Below are 18915 nucleotides of genomic sequence, written 5' to 3'. Positions count from 1 at the left end.
ATATGTTAACACTAAACCTCCCTACACGTTCAAAGTAGAACTTTTAAGCCATCTTCAGATTAATGGGGGCTGAATGATTTGCCCTGCATCCCACAGCTGGTGTACAGTAGAACAGGGATTCATATCGAGATCTATTTTATTTCAAAGTCCATTCATTTTTCATTCCCTAGAGCCCTAAAGGCTGACAAATATGACAAAGGGAAGATCACAAATATTATCTCATGATGTGTGCTTAACTCACACTTTCAATAGAATGTAAACGTAATCTGCATTAACCGGCTCAAAGTTCAGCACCAGGTAAAGGCATTGCATTTACGTAGTGTTCATCTTATTTGTGAATACAGATATGTGCACTTAGGCAATTACTTTCTTAATGGCTTAACTGCCATTTCAAGATTTGATCTTGATACTTAAATCATCTCCCACCCACCCCCGCTACCAACCCTGTTTCTGTTGACATCTCAAAACTCGTTTTTGAGCCTTTTTCCGTCGTTGCTGCCCAGGGTCCTCTGGTGATGGCATCCCAGGTGAGGGACATTTACCTGAAGGTGAGACCAACAGTTGAAACCCCATGGCCTCCTTAACATGGGGATTGAAAACGTCCTAACGATCACCTGAAATTTATGTTTGCTGTTCGAAAATTGCTTTGGGAAATGATGTGGATCAGAGAAGTAAATTTTCTGTCAAGATTAACTTTAGTGGTGAGCAAAGCAGAATTTGGGGGGAGAAAAAAATGATCCCTAGGTGTTTCATCACATTTGTATTAACATTCTTTAATATTTATCACACTCGTACTTTTTGAGCCAAACTGTCAGTGCAAGCATTGAACTACAGAGAAGATACAGGAATTTCTCTGGAGAGGATACCTTCAGTCTCATCTTACAAACAGAAGCTGTTGATAACAGATGTGCTTCAAAGAGCTGGCAGTTGTTGAAAGAATTAAGGTGAAAAATAAAATTTTTAAAACCCCGCCACATTAAAACCAGAAATCTATTGCCTCTGGACTGGCCCAGATTCTTCAGCCTGTTTCCAGAAATTGCTGTTATGCAGTCTGCACAGACGGTGGAGTGCTTGGACTAGGAAGGGAGGTGAGGAATCTTGGCAGGGCACCAGCTTGGAGCTCGATTTTTCTTCTCCCCTCCCCAACACCCGGACAAAGAGCTGGGCCTGGTAGAAAATAAAACAAAAACAGATCCTTTTCCTCTCTCACATCTGCTTTCATCCCAGTTCTTTGGGGTTGGTGGCCCTGGATAAACCAGTGGAGCTCAGCAGGCTGCTCGCTGCTGAATGTGTGGCTGGATTTTGCTGCAGTTCAGGGCTGCTTGGCTGCGAGATCCAAGAACATTGTTTCTCATGGCTGACACATATGGGACCACAGCAGCGGCCTCTGTGGGAGGGCTCTGAAAAACAACGTGTGCACTTTGAAGATGGCAGTAATAAGATGCCAGAAATGGTTAATTAAGCCAAGATGGACTTCTCTCCCACCTTCTTCCGGAGATCTCCATTTAAGCTCTTAGAAGATATAGCAGGTATATGCTGCAGATGAGAGGTCTGCTCAGAGAAAGAGGAATGAGGATTGAATCTGTTGACAGAACTGGGAAGAACCATTATATTAAAACAAAACAAAACAAAAAAAAGATAAATGGCAGTCACCTGAGGCAAATGTCAGAGCATCTGGAATGGCAAGTCCTATGGAAGAGGTCTTTGTAATTTCCTTCTTAACTAAGTATTCCAGCTGCCATCGACTAACAGAGAGGGTGCTATTCTTCATCCTGTTTACTAATTATTCTGTAATATTACTTACCCTACTAATCTCTACCCCAGTTCTCACCTCTTTAGAAATAATTTTTATATTACTGACGTAGTATTCACATGAACCTCTTAAATCCTCTTCTTAGCTTCTGCTTCTAGGATCCAGTTGCTCCTGATGCCATCCACATTTCCTCTGAGGATGTTTGTACAAACATTATAAACATAACATGTCACTCTATTGTGGTGATGGTGCAGGGGCAGGACTAATACTGATTGAGAGTGCACTACTGGCCAGCATTTTGGCAGACTCAACGCACACGTTCTCTGATAACCTTCCTAAAAGCCAGCAAGGCAGCCACTGACATGGCCACTTTACAGGTGTAGACACCAAGGTTCACAGAGACACAGTAGTGACTGCCTAAGTCCACTGAGCCCACTTGGGTCAGACTATGATATATGGTAGGGAAAAAAGACGGCTGACAGAAGGGCCTTCCTATTCAGAAGCAAACAGTGTGCTTACCTCCCTGCTTTCTGCTATGGATGAAGAAGTCGTGAGGGACTTAACTCAGAGCTGTGACCAAGAGCAGGAATTTAGGTCCCTGTGGAGGAGATTTTGAACGACGTTCAAAACAATGCCCCTCGAAAGTCATTCTGTATGAGGGAGCAAGCACAGAGCTCACATCCTCAGCACGCTTCTCCTCCCATTGCCTTAAATCTTTGTGTAGGACCTCATAGCCTTTGAAGTTGTGTCACTCACAAGATCTCATTGGATCCTTACCAGATCCCTGTGAAGCACGCTGAACAGGGACTGTTTCTAAATTTTATAGACAAGGGGATTGAGGTCCAGAAAAGTGCTGATTTATCTAAGCCAACAAATGGCAGAAGCTCTGTCTAATTAATTCCATACCAGATAGTTTTTTAGTACATCACGAAGCCTCCAAATAAAGAGAACTCTGAGATGTGTTGAGTGCAGGAGGCACTGATAAGACAAAGCCCCCCCTGCATGAAACTGTGGCTGTCCAAATAATCTCAGTCCTAGGTTTCAGTACTGAAGTACCCAAACTTCCTTAACCTTCTCATTTCTTCCCCAATGATTACCATGGGGAGAAAAGAACAGCAAAAAGTAAAAGCATCATGGGAACCTCACCATGACGAGATCACAGCTTTTACTTTTGCTGTTTTTTTTTTTTCTCCCATGTGATAGTATCTAGCTCGGTGTTTATTAGACTTTTTTTTTTTTTTTCATTCTCAGCCCTCTAGAAAATACTATTTAGACATTTTTTCATAATGACTTCCTCTCCCTGAAATCTTAATACCACAGATATGTTGTATCTGTTTATGCACTATATGTGTCTGTGCTTTTCATCAAAAATTAGTACAATTTATTTCACCCATGTAGGAAACATTGTTTGCTTCCTAAGTACCATTTTGTTCTTGATGCAAATGCCTGATGTAGCTCATAGCTGTGAATTCAGTAAAAAGAAAAGAAGGAAGCATGGTGGGAGGGAAAGAAAAAAATGAAGAGAGGGGAGAAAATAAACAAACAATAAAACAAGCCAGCAAAGACATGAAACACCAGACTGAAAGTGTCCTCAATTTCCCAACAGCTCTAGCATTCCCTGGTAGTGTAGATTCAGGTATTGAGGTTTTACTTTGGCCAAAGCACTCATTCCCAATCTTTCTGTCCAAAGCTGGGGCAGAGCATGCTTTAATCATTCCATGAGTGGAACCCAAAGAACGAGGTGTGGCTCGAGGCACATTCAGCTTTTGGTATCTTAGTTCCCTAGCTGTAAAAGAGGATGTTCTTTCTGACCAAACATAGTTTTTACTTGTGGGATTGGGTACATCTCTAAGGACATGGGAGTCTTTCCCTTGGGGGAAGTTCATCGCTTCACCTATTGAAAAGTGATAGCAAAGGAGAATGCGTGGAAAGTTACTCTTTTATTTTTTCCTCCTTGACTTCATACCCTGCCTAATATTGGAGAACTAGAAGGAAAGCCAGAATTTATCACTACAGGCTTAAGAAAAAAGGCCTGGACAGGTGGAATTGACTTTCTCAAGGGCCAGGAGCAAATCAGTGTCAAAGCTCAGACATGGATTTTGCCTCTTGATACAGGACCTCCTCTGCCAGAAGAAAGGGTCAACCTCGGATGTGTACTTCATCGTCTGTTACATTTACTTGAGCAGCATCCAGCTATGGCTGTGAGCACACAAAGAAAAAGCTCCTTTAAATAAACACCAGCAAATCTGTTTCAGCTGAAAATGTATGCGTAGTGTCCCGGGGGCCAGTATGATTTAATATTGCCAATATTAAATAAGAGTTTGGGAGTTGGATAGCAATCGCAAGGTGGGTAGCAGCTTTTCACCTCCAGGAACTGACTACAGATAGCAAACAGCTCAGATGTGGAAATGAGTTTTGATGTATCAACAAAAGGCCCATGAAGCTAGCCACGAGCCTTCAGCTCCTGTGTAAACTGGAAGATATGTATGCACAAATGTGTGTGCATGTGCCCACATGTATTCCAGGGGTAGGTTCATCACCAGGGCTGCCAGACCACAGTGGTAAAGCTAAGCCATTAAAAAACCAGAACAAAGCCAGTGAGTGGTGTATGGGCGAAGGCCTGACCAGTTAGAAAACTGGGAAGGAAGCCATGTGTGTCTTTGCACCTCCAGACCTCACTGCCTTCATATCCCTCTTTTAGGCCTAGTGCTTTCAGAAACTCAGGTTTTTGGGTCTTGTCCTATCACAGACAAAAATGGTGAGAGCCTGGCTTTGCAGGATGACAACCTGGTTACACCCTGGCTCAACCCCTTCCTGTCTGTGTGACCTTGTTGTTCTTTGATCTTTTATTTAGAAAACAGTTATTGAGCCAGGCGCGGTGGGTCACACCTGTAATCCTAGCACTTTGGGAGGCTGAGGTGGGTGGATCACCTGAGGTCAGGAGTTCAAGACCAGCCTGGCCATCATGGTGAAACCCCATCTTAAACAAACAAACAAACAACAACAACAACAACAAAAAAACAGAACACTTCTAGAAAACAGTTATCTAGTACTTGCCATATGCCAGACACTATTCTAGGCACTTTCAAAGGAATAACTTCTTTCATTCTCAATAACAATGGGCTTAATTCTTCATAACAACACTATGTCCATTTTATAGCCAAAGGAACTGAGGATCAGAAAGGTTAAGTACCTTGCCAAATTTACTCAGCCAGAATTTGAACCCAAGCAGTGTGTCTCCCTTGACACATCTTACCATGATAAGTGACCTTAGGCAAGTTGAAGATTCCCCCCCAAATCTCAGTTTACCTGTTTGTAAAGGGAGGATGCTAATACTACTCTGGGCAAGGATGGATGAAAGCTTGTTGCAGGGTTTAAATGAGAACATGTTTAGGATTTAGCAGGTTGCTGGGCACCCAGAAAGTACGGTAGATGATTAACACTCCTATAGTGTGGGGGTCACGTTTCATAAATGGATCAGGAAGAAGTGGAGGCCGCTTCTGCATCATCTCATGGTGGGTCTGATAGGCCTGTGCCTGCACAGTCCTCCCGAGAATGCCTCACCTTCACGGGTGCAATCATTTACAAGGTCAGTGGTTCTGTTGTTCACTCCACAAATGTTGACTTAAGCTCTCCACAAGAAATGTTGTGCTACTTTGATTGAATGAGTTGAGCAATATAATCAGAAGTTAAAAACATCTGAGTGATATGTTATCTTTAGCGGCATTTTACTTATAATGCAGTTTCTCCTCTTTCCTACAGCAGGCTTGCTCTTTTCTTTGTACGTTTATGATTTTTGAAATAACAAGGCAAAAAGGGTCAATATGAAACACGCAGATTAAAAATGGCCCAGACAGCAAAGCAGTGCTGCTGCATTCTGAGAAGTCCTGTTATTTTTAGAATAGAAATTTTGTAAAAATAAGAAACACAGTCTCAGTTGCAGGGAAATACAGATTTCACCGTAAGTGCAATCACTATGGAGCAGAGACAGTGAGGCAAAAATCACAGGGTGAGTGGTTGTTCTGCAGCTGAGGGACAAATGACAGAATTGCCTTGGCCAGCTGAAGACAGATTACTGCATTGTTCCATTAATTTTGTGTAACTTGGCTTTTCCATACCTTTCTGTGTGCAGACTAATCCACCTCTGCGTGCTGCTGAGCCATCTCACTTTTATTAAAGGCTGCCTACAATAGCTCTGAGATAGAGATCCGTGCTACACATAGTGTGCAATATTGAGAATTCTTCACTGAGGATAAATATGCTGTTGGTGAACACCTAAAAATATGTGATTTTTTAAAAGAGGATTTTGGCTTAAGGAGGTAAAATATGACGGAAGATCCAATCTTTATCCTGGCTTTACTTAAGCCCCATAAACTGTTGGTGAATCTGTTCTTGCAATGAGCATTCACTTGTGTTATTTCATGTAAGGGGAACAAGGCAGGAAGTCCTGTCCAAATGTATGCCACCCATCTGTTGCAGTGCCTGAAATTCCAGCATTAGAGTGATTTCTTTTGGTTATTTCCCCCAAAGATCCTTGTTTAAGTTGCAAAAATCTCCGTGGTATAATTATCACCACTCCACCAATCAGTGTCCTACTAGGATTTAGTGTTTACATTCTTGGAAGAGCTGGTGGCAAATCTATGGATGCGGTAGACTGAATGGAAAAGGAATATTTTGATGCTGGGGTATTTGGAAAGAACTGATGTTCTTTGGACGTCTCCCGGGTGTCATGGAGTCTCCTATGGCAAAGAAAAGAGTGTCAGCCTTGGGATTGAAGGGGAGACACAGAAGGGCAGTGGTGAAACTATAATGCCAAACTTTGTAACTGCAAGATTTCAGTTGGAAGAGGTGTAGGAAGGAGCCTGTGTGCAATGGGTTTTCCAGGAATCCTCCTAAAGGAGTTATTGATGCGTATATTTTGAGCAGGACTAGCTTTACCTCATAATGACACAACCAATCACAGAAGGTAAGGAAGGTAGTAGAGGGGAAAGGACCCAGAATTGTGAAGAGGCATTTCTCAGTGCCAGCCCCGCAGTAACAGTGATACTGGGCAAGCTACTGAACCTTTGAAAATCTGAGTCTTGTCTTAAAAATGGGACAAGTTTATTTCTGCCTTGTGAAATTTTGGAAAAATAAAAACAAATATAATTATAAACAGAACTTTTTAAACTATAGAGTGCTCAGAGACCAATTCTAAGTACATTGATGCGCACGTCTTTCTTTTTTTTTTTTTTTTTTTTTTGAGATGAAGTTTCGCTCTTGTTGCCCAGGCTGGAGTGCAGTGGGGCCATCTTGGCTCACTGTAACCTCTATCTCCCAGGTCTAAGTGACTCTCCTGCCTCACCCTTCCAACTAGCTGCAGTTACAGGCACACGCCACCATGCCTGGCTAATTTTTTTTTTTTTTTTTAAGTAGAGATGGGGTTTCACCATGTTGCCCAGGTTGGTCTTGAACTCCTGACCTCAGGTCATTCTCCCACCTTGGCCTCCCAAAGTGCTGGGATTACAGGCTTGAGCCACTGTGCCCAGGCACATGTCTTTCTTCTACCAGTGCCACCAGATGGAGTCAATGGCAGGGAGTTAAGAAGGTGGCTCCCTTCTCCCCGCCATGTAGCCCATGTAACCTAACCCCATGGAGCCCTGACACCTTGGAGCCCAGGCACCAGCCCACCAGTATTTTTAAAGATCTGTAGTGAGACTTTTGGTTCTTGTAGATTGCTGAGCTATACATGCTGTGAGAAGGGGACCCGCTAGCTCAGTGCTTCTCAGCCTTGGCTGAACTTTGGAATCACCTAGGAAGCTTAAGAAAAAAAAATTTCTCCTCACCAAGGCCATACCCCTGACCAGTTAACTCATAATCTCTCAAGGGTGGGGCCCGGGAATCAGTATTTACTGAGGCTCCCCCCTAGTTCCACTGTGCAGCCAGGGTTGACAAGCACTCTCCCAGCTGAGCAATAGAGAAAGAAGACGCAGCTAGAGAATGAATTCTTTCTTCCCGTAACACGAGGGAAAATCACTTTGCAACATTGCATTGAGAACAAATAGCTTTATGGTAGACCAGAATACAGAAATGATTGAAAAGGACTGAGGAGTCACTATCATCACAGCTACTTACAGTAACTTGAGCAGCATAAAACACAGATCTTGAACTCTCTTTTTGCTCTCTTTATCTTTTTTCTTTCTGTTGTGTTCTGTTCTCTCTCTTCTCTCATCTCCTTCCTCCACCTTGTCTTTTCTTCTTCTCAATCTCTCTCCCTCTCTTTTTCCTTCCCCTCCCATACCCCGTTTTACTAGAAAAGGCTCTCAACTTGTAATATCCTTTGTGGCCACTTACAATGTAGTCCATTATTTTGAGTGTCCTGAACAAATATTTTTCTATTCTTCTTCCCTACCCCCACCTGGTAGCAATCCTAGGCTGTGTGCGTGTGTGTGTGTGTGTGTGTGTGTGTACTTCACAGCACATCCCTGTGTCTCAGGTCTCATGTGCAGGTGAGTGCGTGTGTGTCCTCTCCAGGATTCCCTTTCATCTCTTCCTGCGCATTCTAAAAACCCGGTTTTCTCGCCCACACATGCCTGCGCTTTCTCATCTTCTCATCTGTTTTCCAGCATGTCCACCTACCTCTCTGAAGCCCCTGACTCTCAGTGAATTTTTTTAAACCTCTGTGTGCTCATTCATATTCAGGCAAGCTTGATGAATCAGAATGTCTGGAGGAATAAAAATTTAGGGGAATTTTAATTTTCTGGTTAAGTGACACTCTCATGAAAACCACTTTTGTTTCATGCTTTATTGTGGTGACAAAAAAATGGTGAAATAGAAGCCCCAAATTGGAAAGGTTCTTAGAGAATCCCTAAATGAATCCTTCTAAAAGTAGAGACAGAGACCAGTTGCATTAAGATGATTAACACGATCCCAGGCATGTGAATAGCAGTGCTCTGTCTAAAGACCATGACTCTTGACTTCCAGACCCTATTTCTTCCAGAGCACTCACATGACCTGCCCTGCAGAAATGTTCTGACTAACCAGAACCAGTCAAATGTAAATTCGATTCTTTCATGTGAATTCTCTAGTTACTTACGATGTCACCTGCCCATGAACCTCACTCATCTGTGTTGCCTGTCTGGCCCCAGGTGAATTTCAGTTTGAAATTCTTATATCTCTAGACTATCCTGTTGCTAAGGTCTGAGATCATTTCCCTAAACAGGTCCACCCTACTCACTAGACTGTGCACACTGATTTTTTTCTAGCTTATTTTGTATTTAGTTTATTTTTAATTATTGTGGGTACACAGTAGATGCATATATTTATGAGGTAGGTGAGATATTTTGATAGAGGCATGCAATGTATAATAATCACATCATGAATAATGAGGTATCCATCCCCTCAAGCATTTATTTTTCAGTACACTGATTTTTAAAATAGGTGTTCATCACCACCTCAGATACATTACAGTTTTAGTTGGGGAAGAAGAAGGCACAGGCTTGTGGATTGGATTTGTTCAGACTGCAGAACCCCTCCTAGAAGGAATATCAAGTTTCTCATTTTCCTTCTTGTTCATTAAATCTCTACTGTTCACTTGATTTTTTTTCCTGTTTCCTAAATGAGGTATTGCCAAAGAAAAAGTGGGTCAATTGAGGGTTCTGACTAGTTTTGTCCTAGTTAATTTAAGTTTTGCCATATGTTCTTTGAGAAGCATGTGTTAACTATAGGCCCTTTTGCTGATTATCAACTAATCTGAGGGCTTTTAATTTAGATTTCCAGATACTTGGCAAGAGAAAGACTTAAGGGGAATAGGTCTAAATAACTCAGCACCATTACTTTCCATCATGCAGCAGGGTTTTTCATCTTCAGCACTCTTGACATTTCAGGTCAAATAATTATTTGATGTGGGGGATGTCCATGCTTCTAGGATATTTAACAGAATCCAGACTTCTACCCGCTGGATACCAGTAGCACCACCTTACCCATGCATAAGCATTAAAAATGTCTCCAGACACAAACACGTAAATGTCCACTGTGTGGTAAATCTGCCTCTGGTTGAGAACCATACCAAGGACACGTGATCCATTTAATCACCAAGGAAGAAATGCAGATAAATCCCTGACAATAACATATGGATGTCTATACCTTACTCTCTCCGAGTCCAAAATCCTATGTTAAGAGGTTGAACTGACTGTACTGGCCATTTCTTCTCCTGGAACCTAGAGAAGTCTCATCTATTCGCAAAGCCCTGCATTGCCCAATTACCAGTCACCAGAGCAAACAAGTCATGGTCAGAATTCCTGGATTGGGGCATTGTGCCCATGGCATTCAACAAGAATGTGTTGACCATGTCACCTGTTCCCAATCTAGTTCCAGGTTCTTTGCTAGGTGCAGGAGTGGAGGGGCAACCATTCAAGAAATAAAGAAACAGGGGTTGAGAAAGGCCACCAAGCCAATTAACACATCACAGTACTCCCAGTCACTAGCTGGCTGACTTTGCACAGTGTACTTGACCTCTGTAAGCCTCAGGTTCTTCATTTGAAGATAAGGTTGCTAGCAGCTCCCTCACTTATTGTGATCTAGGTAGAGGCACCATACCAGGGACTGCTCAGTTAATTGTATTTCTCCATCTCATTTATATCTTTGTCTAAACTGTGAGACTGCAATAGCCAGGACCTTCGCTTTGAGTAAAAAACCAAAGGGCTTCAGAAATTCTGTTCAGTTGAGCAAGGCCAGGAGATGATGCCCAATCAGAAGTAAGAATTTTTCCTCCTGAATCCCAGAAAAGAGAAAAAAAGTTAGAGCATTCCTTAATGAAAAAATATGTATCTTAACCCTGAGGTGGGAAATCCTCAAAAAAAAATATATTCTCATTTGCTGGCTCTTTCCACTAGACAGCAGGTTACACTCTGCCATGGCATAAGGAGCCCGGAAGCTCCTCAGCCTGCAAAGCATCTACCTACTCATTAACTAGTGCCTGAAAATACCACCAGCCGTATCAATCCATTATGTATTAACCATCACTGATTTTATCAGATCATTTCCTGAATAAAACTTTGATTATCAAGAAGAAAGTATTAGCGTAATTAGTGACAGCAGGCCACTAATTACATAATGTGGCCACCTGCCTGCATGTGTGTGTGTATGTGTGTGTATGTATGGTTATATATGTATGTGTGTGCGATCGTATATGCTTTTATAGACATATATATAGACACACACATATAGGTGTGCATGTTTATGTGTGTGCTGTTATATATACAGAAATAGATTGAGAGGTAAGAGTACGTGTGTATATCCATAAACCTCTCTCAAAATATGTTTTGGAAGCCTATTTAATGGTCATATTCTAGCTAATTCCTTGTTATTTGACATTCTGTCAATGGCTGACCCAAATCAACCAACATTACCACTCTTCTAGAGGAGATAATTGACGTTTATGTTGACTACCTGGAAACATTATGATCTTCTTGCTCCAAAACAGATATAATTTTTAGTTCTTTGATAATTTTCTCTGTGAGAAGGGTATACACGTTTCTTTTATCATCTCATCTGATCCATCAATGTCCTCTTCTACTGGGCCATGTCAGATAGACTAGGCATCAAACTTGATGACCAGTTGACTAAAATAAGCCAGAAACACAAGGGACCCCTAATGCTATGAGAGGTCTGTGTGTAGTTGCTTGGAAAACTTGGGAGGAATAACAAGTGGCATTTGCCCCTCTAACGACTTACGCGTATTCATAAATGTGTTGTTGATGCTCAATCATACCCCATGTCTGCCTTCTTGAAGGCAGGGAGAAAAAGTAAGGCATTCTTATACTTTGATGAGCTCAGAAGAATATTTTTAAATGGTTTAAAAGATGATTTCCTTTTACTGGAATAATCTTTTCTTTGTGATGGTAACTTTGCAGTCTTGGGAGTGTGGGCTGCATTGCGGGGTAGGTGGTCTCAACTATTAATGGCAAGGCTAAGATCTGAGCATCAGGGACTGCCTTTTCTTTCTGAGTGCAGCAAACGACAAGTCTCATTTAACCTGCTTCCTCTGGTCCAACCTAAAAAACTACTAGGGCTAAGACTGTTGTGAGAGTGTCATTTGTCATGTGAAAAGACTTTTTTTCTATATAAATATCCGAAAATCCTCAATACCACTGCTGAACTTTAATCAGCTGGGAAGGTACTGCAAATGGAGGGTCAATCCATCACAATGCCCGGGATGAGACGTGAAGTGTGGCCTTAAGTTCTTTTCAGATAGCACAGGATAATGAGATTAGCACCCTCTGTGGGAAGAATAAAAAAAGGTGCTACACCTTTAAAAATTAGATTCTCTTTTAAATGCTTAGTAGTTTGCTTAGAGGGGTCAGAGCAAGTTTCTTGAAGCTTAAAGATTAATTAATTTGAGAAAGAAAAGGTTTCAGGTGTTACAAAACCTTAGTTAAAACTACTGCTTTCCCTTATTCTTACCGTTCCCCCCTGCCCCCTCCCCCGGCCATTCTCCAGAGCTAGAGGCACATGGGCATGAAATGATGTGAGCTAAATTCCTGTTTGTGTAGAAAACATTTGCTTGCCTGCAAAGACACACAACACAGAAACATACAGATACACACACACCAAGTAAGAACACAGCTTCCTATGGTCATCATTTGCACTTAAGCTCCCAGATTGCTGATTCCTCTTTCCAATGGTTCTTCATGAAATGTGCACAGACTTAAGATCTTCTACATACATGATATTTAGTCATGGGCAGGGTGGTGGGAGTAGCATAAAACAAAGCATGATTATTCTCTCCTTTTCTTATGGCCACCTTGAAACAAGAAGAGTGAAAGATAAAAATGTCTTGGGGATAGGAGATAAACTAGTTTCCAAGATTCAGATTTCTAGAGGGTAGGAGGGGACCTGTGGTTCTGATGCTTGCCAGGAAGGTTTTGCCTCTGGAAGCTTTCCCTATAAGCACACCCACACAGCTCTTTAATGCACCAAGCCAGAGCAGCTTTGGGCGCTGGATTCCTGTAGCCTTTCTATGAGATGGTTAAGTTCACAGAATCCAAGGAGCCCTCCTTCAGTTGCTATATATATATATATATATATATTTTTTTTTTTTTTTTCCTAAAAAAAGGTATGCTGTCTTCTAGAGGAGGTCGCTTTAGTAGGGTTTAAATATAGAGACGAGGTGCATCCCTGAGAGAACCTTGTTCCTGCTACCCCTGCTCTCGGAGTGATATGCTATTTAGAAAGGCAGACCCAAATGATTATGCTTAGGCTAAATCCAAAACCCGCTCCTCAAAGTTCTCAAACAGAGCACCTCTCTTCTAGAACACTAGCAGTCTGAATGGGTTTTATGTGCATGCTGTGTGTTATACTGTCATGTTTTAATTATAAATAAAGCAAGATGAAGTTTCCTGGTCAGGAAAAATGAGCTGGGGTGTGTGTGTGTGTGTGTGTGTGCGTGTGTGTGTGTGTGTGTGTGTGTGTGTGTGAAGATATCTCCCAGGGCTTAACATCTTAAAAGACATTTGCAAAATATTTCTCTTGAAAAAGACTCTTGGAAGCACTATTTTTAGGCATACTGGTTTCTCCATAGGTAGAAGAGAAACCTACCACCAACCCTTAGCTTACAGAAACCTTCTGGTAATGCCATTCTGCATTTCAAAAAGCGGATTTTGCCTCCTAAGGTTGGTAGCTGGAGGGATTTGCATTTTGGGGGATGGCAGTGTGTGGTTCTCCACCCCTCATCCCTCTCTCTGCTATTTGGACTTCGCTCTTAAAAAGGAAAAATAAAAACAGAAAGATGCAAGTCTTTAGTATCAGTTAGAGAAGGAAGAGAAAGACTTTGGGACATGAGCTACATTGGTTCAGTTTTCAGCGCCTGTCATTCATGACAGTTTATTTCAATCATACATTTGCTTAAATTGTCATCTGATTAAGGACCCCCTCTGTCCAGTGCACACGGTCTTCCCCTTCCCTTCTCTGTACCCACCCACTGCCACTGCCACCACCTCTTCACCCTTAGTTCAACAGAAACTGAAATCTTAAAGATGGACCTGGAAACCTATGAGAGGTGAGAAGGAGCAATCATCAATCCAGACACAGAAAAAAGAAGAAAAGAAAGAAATAAGGAAAGCAAGCATTATACAAAAGGGCAATCTGAGAAGAGGCAGCTTTTTTTGTCCCGGTTTAACAAATTATTCCCATCTCAGAAATATGCAAACACAGGATCAAATGATTATCTTCTCCCACTCTTTCCACCTCCATCACAGCTCTGTCACCTCTGCCCCTGAAGTCTCTTGCTACAAGTCATTACCCTGCAGGCATTCATCCTGAGGTAGGTTTTTCTCCTCATTCCCCATAGAAACTAGGAATGTGCTGTCACTGATGGGAGCCTAAGCTTGCTGCAGTATTAGCAATGTGCTCCAGAAGCACAGCTTTCAGCCCTGAACATCGGGATTCCGCCTGCTTACCCTCAGCCAGACCAAAGACAGCAGTGACCTGAGGGGCTCCCTTTAACACAGCGGGGTACGGGAAGGGCACAAATGCTACTGTGTCTGGTGAATCAAAGACTCAGGAGAATTAAGAACAGGTGGTATTTGGGGATGAGATTCTGATCTGATTTGAAAGATGGTTATGTTAAGGTTACACTGGTTACACTGTCTGGCACTGCCTTTTAAAAGCCATTTGCAATGCTCTCTGCCTTAAAGGCTGAGCAATGATGCCCAGTCCTCAGTCCACCTCTCACTTGCTTGAAGGTGGTTAGATTGCACTGTCTCTGCCCCAATAATATAAAGGGTCCTGCTCTTTTTTCTTTTTCCAGTCCTTACTCACGTGGAGTATATTAACATAAATCATTAATCTGATAAGCTTTGTTTGCCCTTCTTTAAAATTTCAAATTGATTCTGACTACTTTGCTCCTGCATTTTCCTTCTGGCCACTGGACTACTCCCCTCTGCACCCTACCTCCCCAAAATTTTAACTGTTGCTTTTCTTGTAACACAGGTAACAATTCATTTAGGTTACACCAGTCTGTAAAAACTGTAAATGCTATTTTATTTTAAACATTTTAGTTTACAAAAAAAAAAAAATCAATGATTGGTACCTTTTTTACACTCTCAGATTCCTGAATATGGACAGATCTTCAAAGGGAGGAAGGAGTTCTCATATGAAATTTAAGATAGACTGTCCTGAAGGTTGTGGGGTGGGTTTTGTTGTTGTTGTTGTGTTTTATTTCGTTTTTGTTTTTAAGACACAATAAAGCTAAAATGTCAAGTCTCTGGGAGAGATCCCCTTAAAGTTTCAGTCAAGGAGCATATCAGAGCACAGACAAGGAGACCCCAGCCTGGTGCCCGCCGCCCATCCGGGCTGCCCAGGCGTATTTGGTAGCGCATGGGTTGAGAGCCACTGGGACAATCACACCTCGCATTCCCTCGCGGGCTGCTGGTGGCAGGTACACGAACCATACTCGTTGATGATCACCAGGGCTCCCTCAATGTGGTTCGGTTTGTAATCAACGTAGTATTCCTGGGCAGACATGGCAGCCATCTGATGCATGGTCTGTTTCTGCTTTTGCTTCCTGCGCTGCGTGACAAAGCACTGTCTGAGCTGCCTGAGGCTGGCTGGGAAACACTTCCAGGACACGTAGAGCACCAGGACCACGATGAGGAAGGAGAAGATGAGGGCCATGGTGCCCGTGACCACTTTGTGGATCTGCACGGCGTTCTCGGCGTGCTCGCCGCCGGGGAGAGCCACGGTGGCAGGCTCGAATGTGCCATCGTGCTGCCCCTCCCCGCCGTCCGCGAGCGTGGTGGCCGAGCTGGCAGGGGGCCCCAGATCACTGCGGTTAGTGACGGCCGAAAGCAGGTGGCCGCTGGTAGGCTCGGCCCCATCCTCGCACAGGTGGAAGGCGTACACCGCGTCCAGGACGTCCTCGCCCTGTGCGTACTCCGGGCTGGCGCACTGCAAGTTGCCATCGTAGCGCCCCTGGAAGTTGCTGAGCCACGAGGCTAGGGCACACACGTTGCGACCGCAGTCCCACAGGTTCCCGGCCAGGGTGATGCTTGTCAGAGACTTCCAAGAGTTGAGGATCCGGGGCTCGATGTAAGTGAGGCGGTTGGAGTCCAGCTGCAGGGACTGCAGCTGCGGCACGGTCTCGAACACATGGGGCTCCATGTACTCGATCTCGTTGCCCGACAAGTCCATTTTCTCCAGGTTCCAAACCCAGTCCAGAGAGCTGACCACAATGGCCACCTTGTTCCTCCGCAGGCAGAGCGAGTGCAGGGAGATGAGGCGCGGGAAGTGGGCGAAGTTCACCTTGACCAAGTCGTTGTGCTCGAGGTGCAGCTCAGTGAGCTTAAACAAGCCGGCGAAAGAGTTGCGCGCCAGACTCTTTAGCTGATTGTATCCGATGTCGAGAAACTTGAGGCTGCGGCAGTCCTGGAAGATGCGCACGGGCACAAACTGGATGGCGTTGGCCCGCATATGCAGCGTGGTGAGCTTCCGCAGCCCGTGGAAGAGGTCGGGCGCTAGCGCCTGCAGTTTGTTGTACGAAAGGTCCACGCTGCGCAGGTTGGGCATGGGCCGGAAGGTGGTGTTGGGCAGTTGGGTGATCTGGTTGGAACTCAGCGTGAGTTCCTTAACTCGGCGCAGTTTCTGAAAGGCGTCCCCCTGCACCGAGCAGATGTGATTGTGATCCAGATAGAGCCACGTGAGCTGCATTAACCCTGTGAACTGGCCGGCGCGCAGCTCCGAGAGGCTGTTGTAGCGCAGGGACAAGCCCAGCAGGCCGGACAGGTTGTGGGGCGCCTCGGTGAGGTTGAGCGCCTCGCAGTACAGCAGCCGCCCCTCGCACCGGCACAGCTGCGGGCACCCGCTGGGGGCGGCGGGCAGCATCTGAAAGCAGGCCCCCAGCAGACACAAGACCACCCCCGAGGGCCTCCTCAGCAGCCAGTATAGACAGAGACCGAGCAGCAGGAAATCCATTAGCGAGAATCTTTCCAGAGAGACTGGAGAATGTCCATTGGAAGCGCTCGGTCAGAAATCTACATCATATTTTATTCCGAGGGAGGGGGAGCGGGGGAGGGGGAGAAAAGGGCAAAAAATCAAATAAATACATAGAAATAAAGAAGGACCCCCCCTCCCCGAAACCACACGTTCACCTCTAAGCATGCAGAAAGCTGGGCAGCATAGAAAGTTCACAGCCACGGAAAGATCAAAGAGATGGTGATTTGGTCCATGTTAGATGCTGCAGCAAAGAAAAGGGAGGAAAAAAAAATCTTCGGGAAAGAATTTAATTAAAAAGTGTCTTACCCACCCTTTTCCAGAGAGTGACAACCTCCATTCAGCTGCTCCCTTTGTGTGCAGGCTAATTATATGCAGGGCGAGAGAAGACCCCTCTGTGTTTCCGAGGCAGCCCCGGTCCGCGGCCGGCGGATCTGGCAGGCGCACAATGTCTCACTTTGCTGCTCGGCTCCGGGCTGCAAGGGCGGCCGGCGAGGCGGGGAGGCGACTTCTAGGACCCGCAAGTTTCTCAACTACGTGCCGGAGCCCGGGCTTCGCCTGCCGCCTTCCTTTCCCTCTGCAGTTCGGACTGTGACGTTGTGGGGGAAAAAAACTCCAAACTCGGGGCTCGCGACTCCCCAGGATTTGACAGTCTGGTTAATGTCCGTCATTGGAGACGACCACTGACCGGCGCCACCTTTTACTCCGCGGAGACAGCCTGCCATTCGCGCCCCGGGCAGCTGCAGAGAGCGGGCTCGCTCATGCTTTGCGGGCGGCGGGCGGCGGGGAGGTGCGGGCGGCGGCGCGGGGAGCGGGGAGCGGCGAGCGGCGCCCGGGCTCCTTCCCTCCACCAGGCAGTGTGCGGCGCGAGCTTGCACCGGCACCTACTGCTCACTGAGTGTCGTAAGCTGCTCACGATTGTGCGTCTTTCCCAAGCACCTCAGACATGGGCAGATTGAAAAGGGGTGGGCATAAAACCAACATTTTACCGAACCGCTAAAGTAATATATGTTCTTTGATGAAACGGAAAACACTTTCAGCTTTTTTGTCCATATTTCAAAAAAAGAAAAAAGGAGGGGGGAGGGAGGTGAAGGTAGGGGTAGCATCATCCACAACAAGATATTTCCAAGTGGGAAACTGAAATAGTCTGTGCTCTCCCCCCTTCCCTTTTGGGGATATATTCTTTTCCCCTTTAAAACTGTCTACGTGTAAGAGATACGTAGGAATCTGTAGAGAAATCAACATTTGGTCCTTTGCTTTAGAAAAGCAACTTGAGAGAAGACACAGGAAGGCAATGATTTGGGGCTTGGCTAAGGGTTTTTTTTTTTTTTTTTTTTTTTCTCCTTTTTTTTTCTTTTTTCCCTTGCGGGCACTGGAATTCTGCAGTCAGCCAGCTATTTTTTTGAGGTGGATGGGGGAAATGCTTTCCAAACCCACCTAGTTTGGGAAGTCATCCCAGTCCCGGTGGTGTGAGATCCAGTGTGGCAAAAAGGTATGTCTGTGTACAGGGAGACTTGACTGAGATACCCGCGGGGCTTCATCAGGCTCCACAGATATCTATGGGGTACAGGATGGATTAAAGAACGATTCTGCTGTCTGACATGGGGAGGGCTAACCCTGACTTGCGCTGTTCATGGTGATTACTGGGCCCTGCAGTGAACTCCACTCCAGAAGACTGTGAATGTGTGGGGATATGGTAGTTTAAGCCATAATGAAGCCTACCCATCTCCGTACACACATCCCTAATTAAGCTTTGAGACTGTATTAAATTGTGCCACTTTTTCCTCTAAGTGTGAAGAGAAGCCTTTGCCTCATTATTTCTATTCACAATCATTTGCAGATAGGAGTCCTTGCAATGAGCTCCCCGTCCACCTCCCACCGCCCACACACAAACACCTTGTGCCAACTGGTATGGAGAGAGTCTGACCTGGAGGGGGTCAGTTGGTCATCTGTTTAAACAAAACCCTTAAGATGGCTGAGAAAGCCTGCGGGAAGTGAGTGTGGGTAAGCCTTCCTTCTTGACAAAGATGCCCAGGGAGATGAGAGGGAGAGTCAAATGTGAGTCTCCAGCTCCACTCTTTGAATTCCTGTCATTTCTGCCTCTAAGGAACTCAAAATCAATGGGCATTATCTATAGTCGCGCTTACCTTGATAGGGATGAGGGTGGATTACCAGAGCCTGGGTAGACAGACTGG

General features: G+C 44.7%; 2 protein-coding genes across 10 annotated transcripts in view; one reads left to right on the top strand and one right to left on the bottom strand.

The window, feature by feature from the left end:
- Positions 1-18915, top strand: part of CTNNA2 (catenin alpha 2) — a 1155573-nt gene that overhangs the window by 792323 nt on the left and 344335 nt on the right. The window contains exon 1 of one of the 6 annotated variants that reach the window (XM_074397704.1): positions 17588-18212. The exons of 4 other annotated variants lie outside the window; for them this stretch is intronic. The gene's annotated coding sequence lies outside the window, so the exon portion shown is untranslated. Of the gene's footprint in view, positions 1-17587; positions 18213-18915 lie in introns of those variants that run through there. One more of the 6 variants, XM_010333401.3, reaches the window with a different exon arrangement.
- LRRTM1 (leucine rich repeat transmembrane neuronal 1) lies at positions 622-17652 on the bottom strand. 4 transcript variants are annotated; one of them, XR_012517249.1, is made up of 3 exons: positions 17034-17651; positions 14823-16761; positions 622-1551 (listed from the first exon to the last, which is right to left on the bottom strand). XR_012517249.1 is itself a non-coding variant. In XM_010333398.3 (2 exons), exon 2 carries the CDS (start codon positions 16700-16702, stop codon positions 15134-15136), a length of 1569 nt encoding a protein of 522 aa, XP_010331700.1. In that variant the 5' UTR covers positions 16703-16761; positions 17030-17652; the 3' UTR covers positions 12859-15133. The 4 variants fall into 4 exon arrangements, 2 of the variants coding, with proteins under 2 accessions (XP_010331700.1, XP_003922593.1); XR_012517250.1 differs by having other exon boundaries at positions 623-1400; XM_010333398.3 differs by lacking the exon at positions 622-1551 and having other exon boundaries at positions 12859-16761; positions 17030-17652.

The sequence above is a fragment of the Saimiri boliviensis genome, chromosome 1 (genome assembly GCF_048565385.1).
Source record: "Saimiri boliviensis isolate mSaiBol1 chromosome 1, mSaiBol1.pri, whole genome shotgun sequence".
In the NCBI taxonomy this organism is placed as follows: Eukaryota; Metazoa; Chordata; class Mammalia; order Primates; family Cebidae; genus Saimiri; species Saimiri boliviensis.
This window is presented reverse-complemented; position numbering and strand designations above follow the sequence as displayed.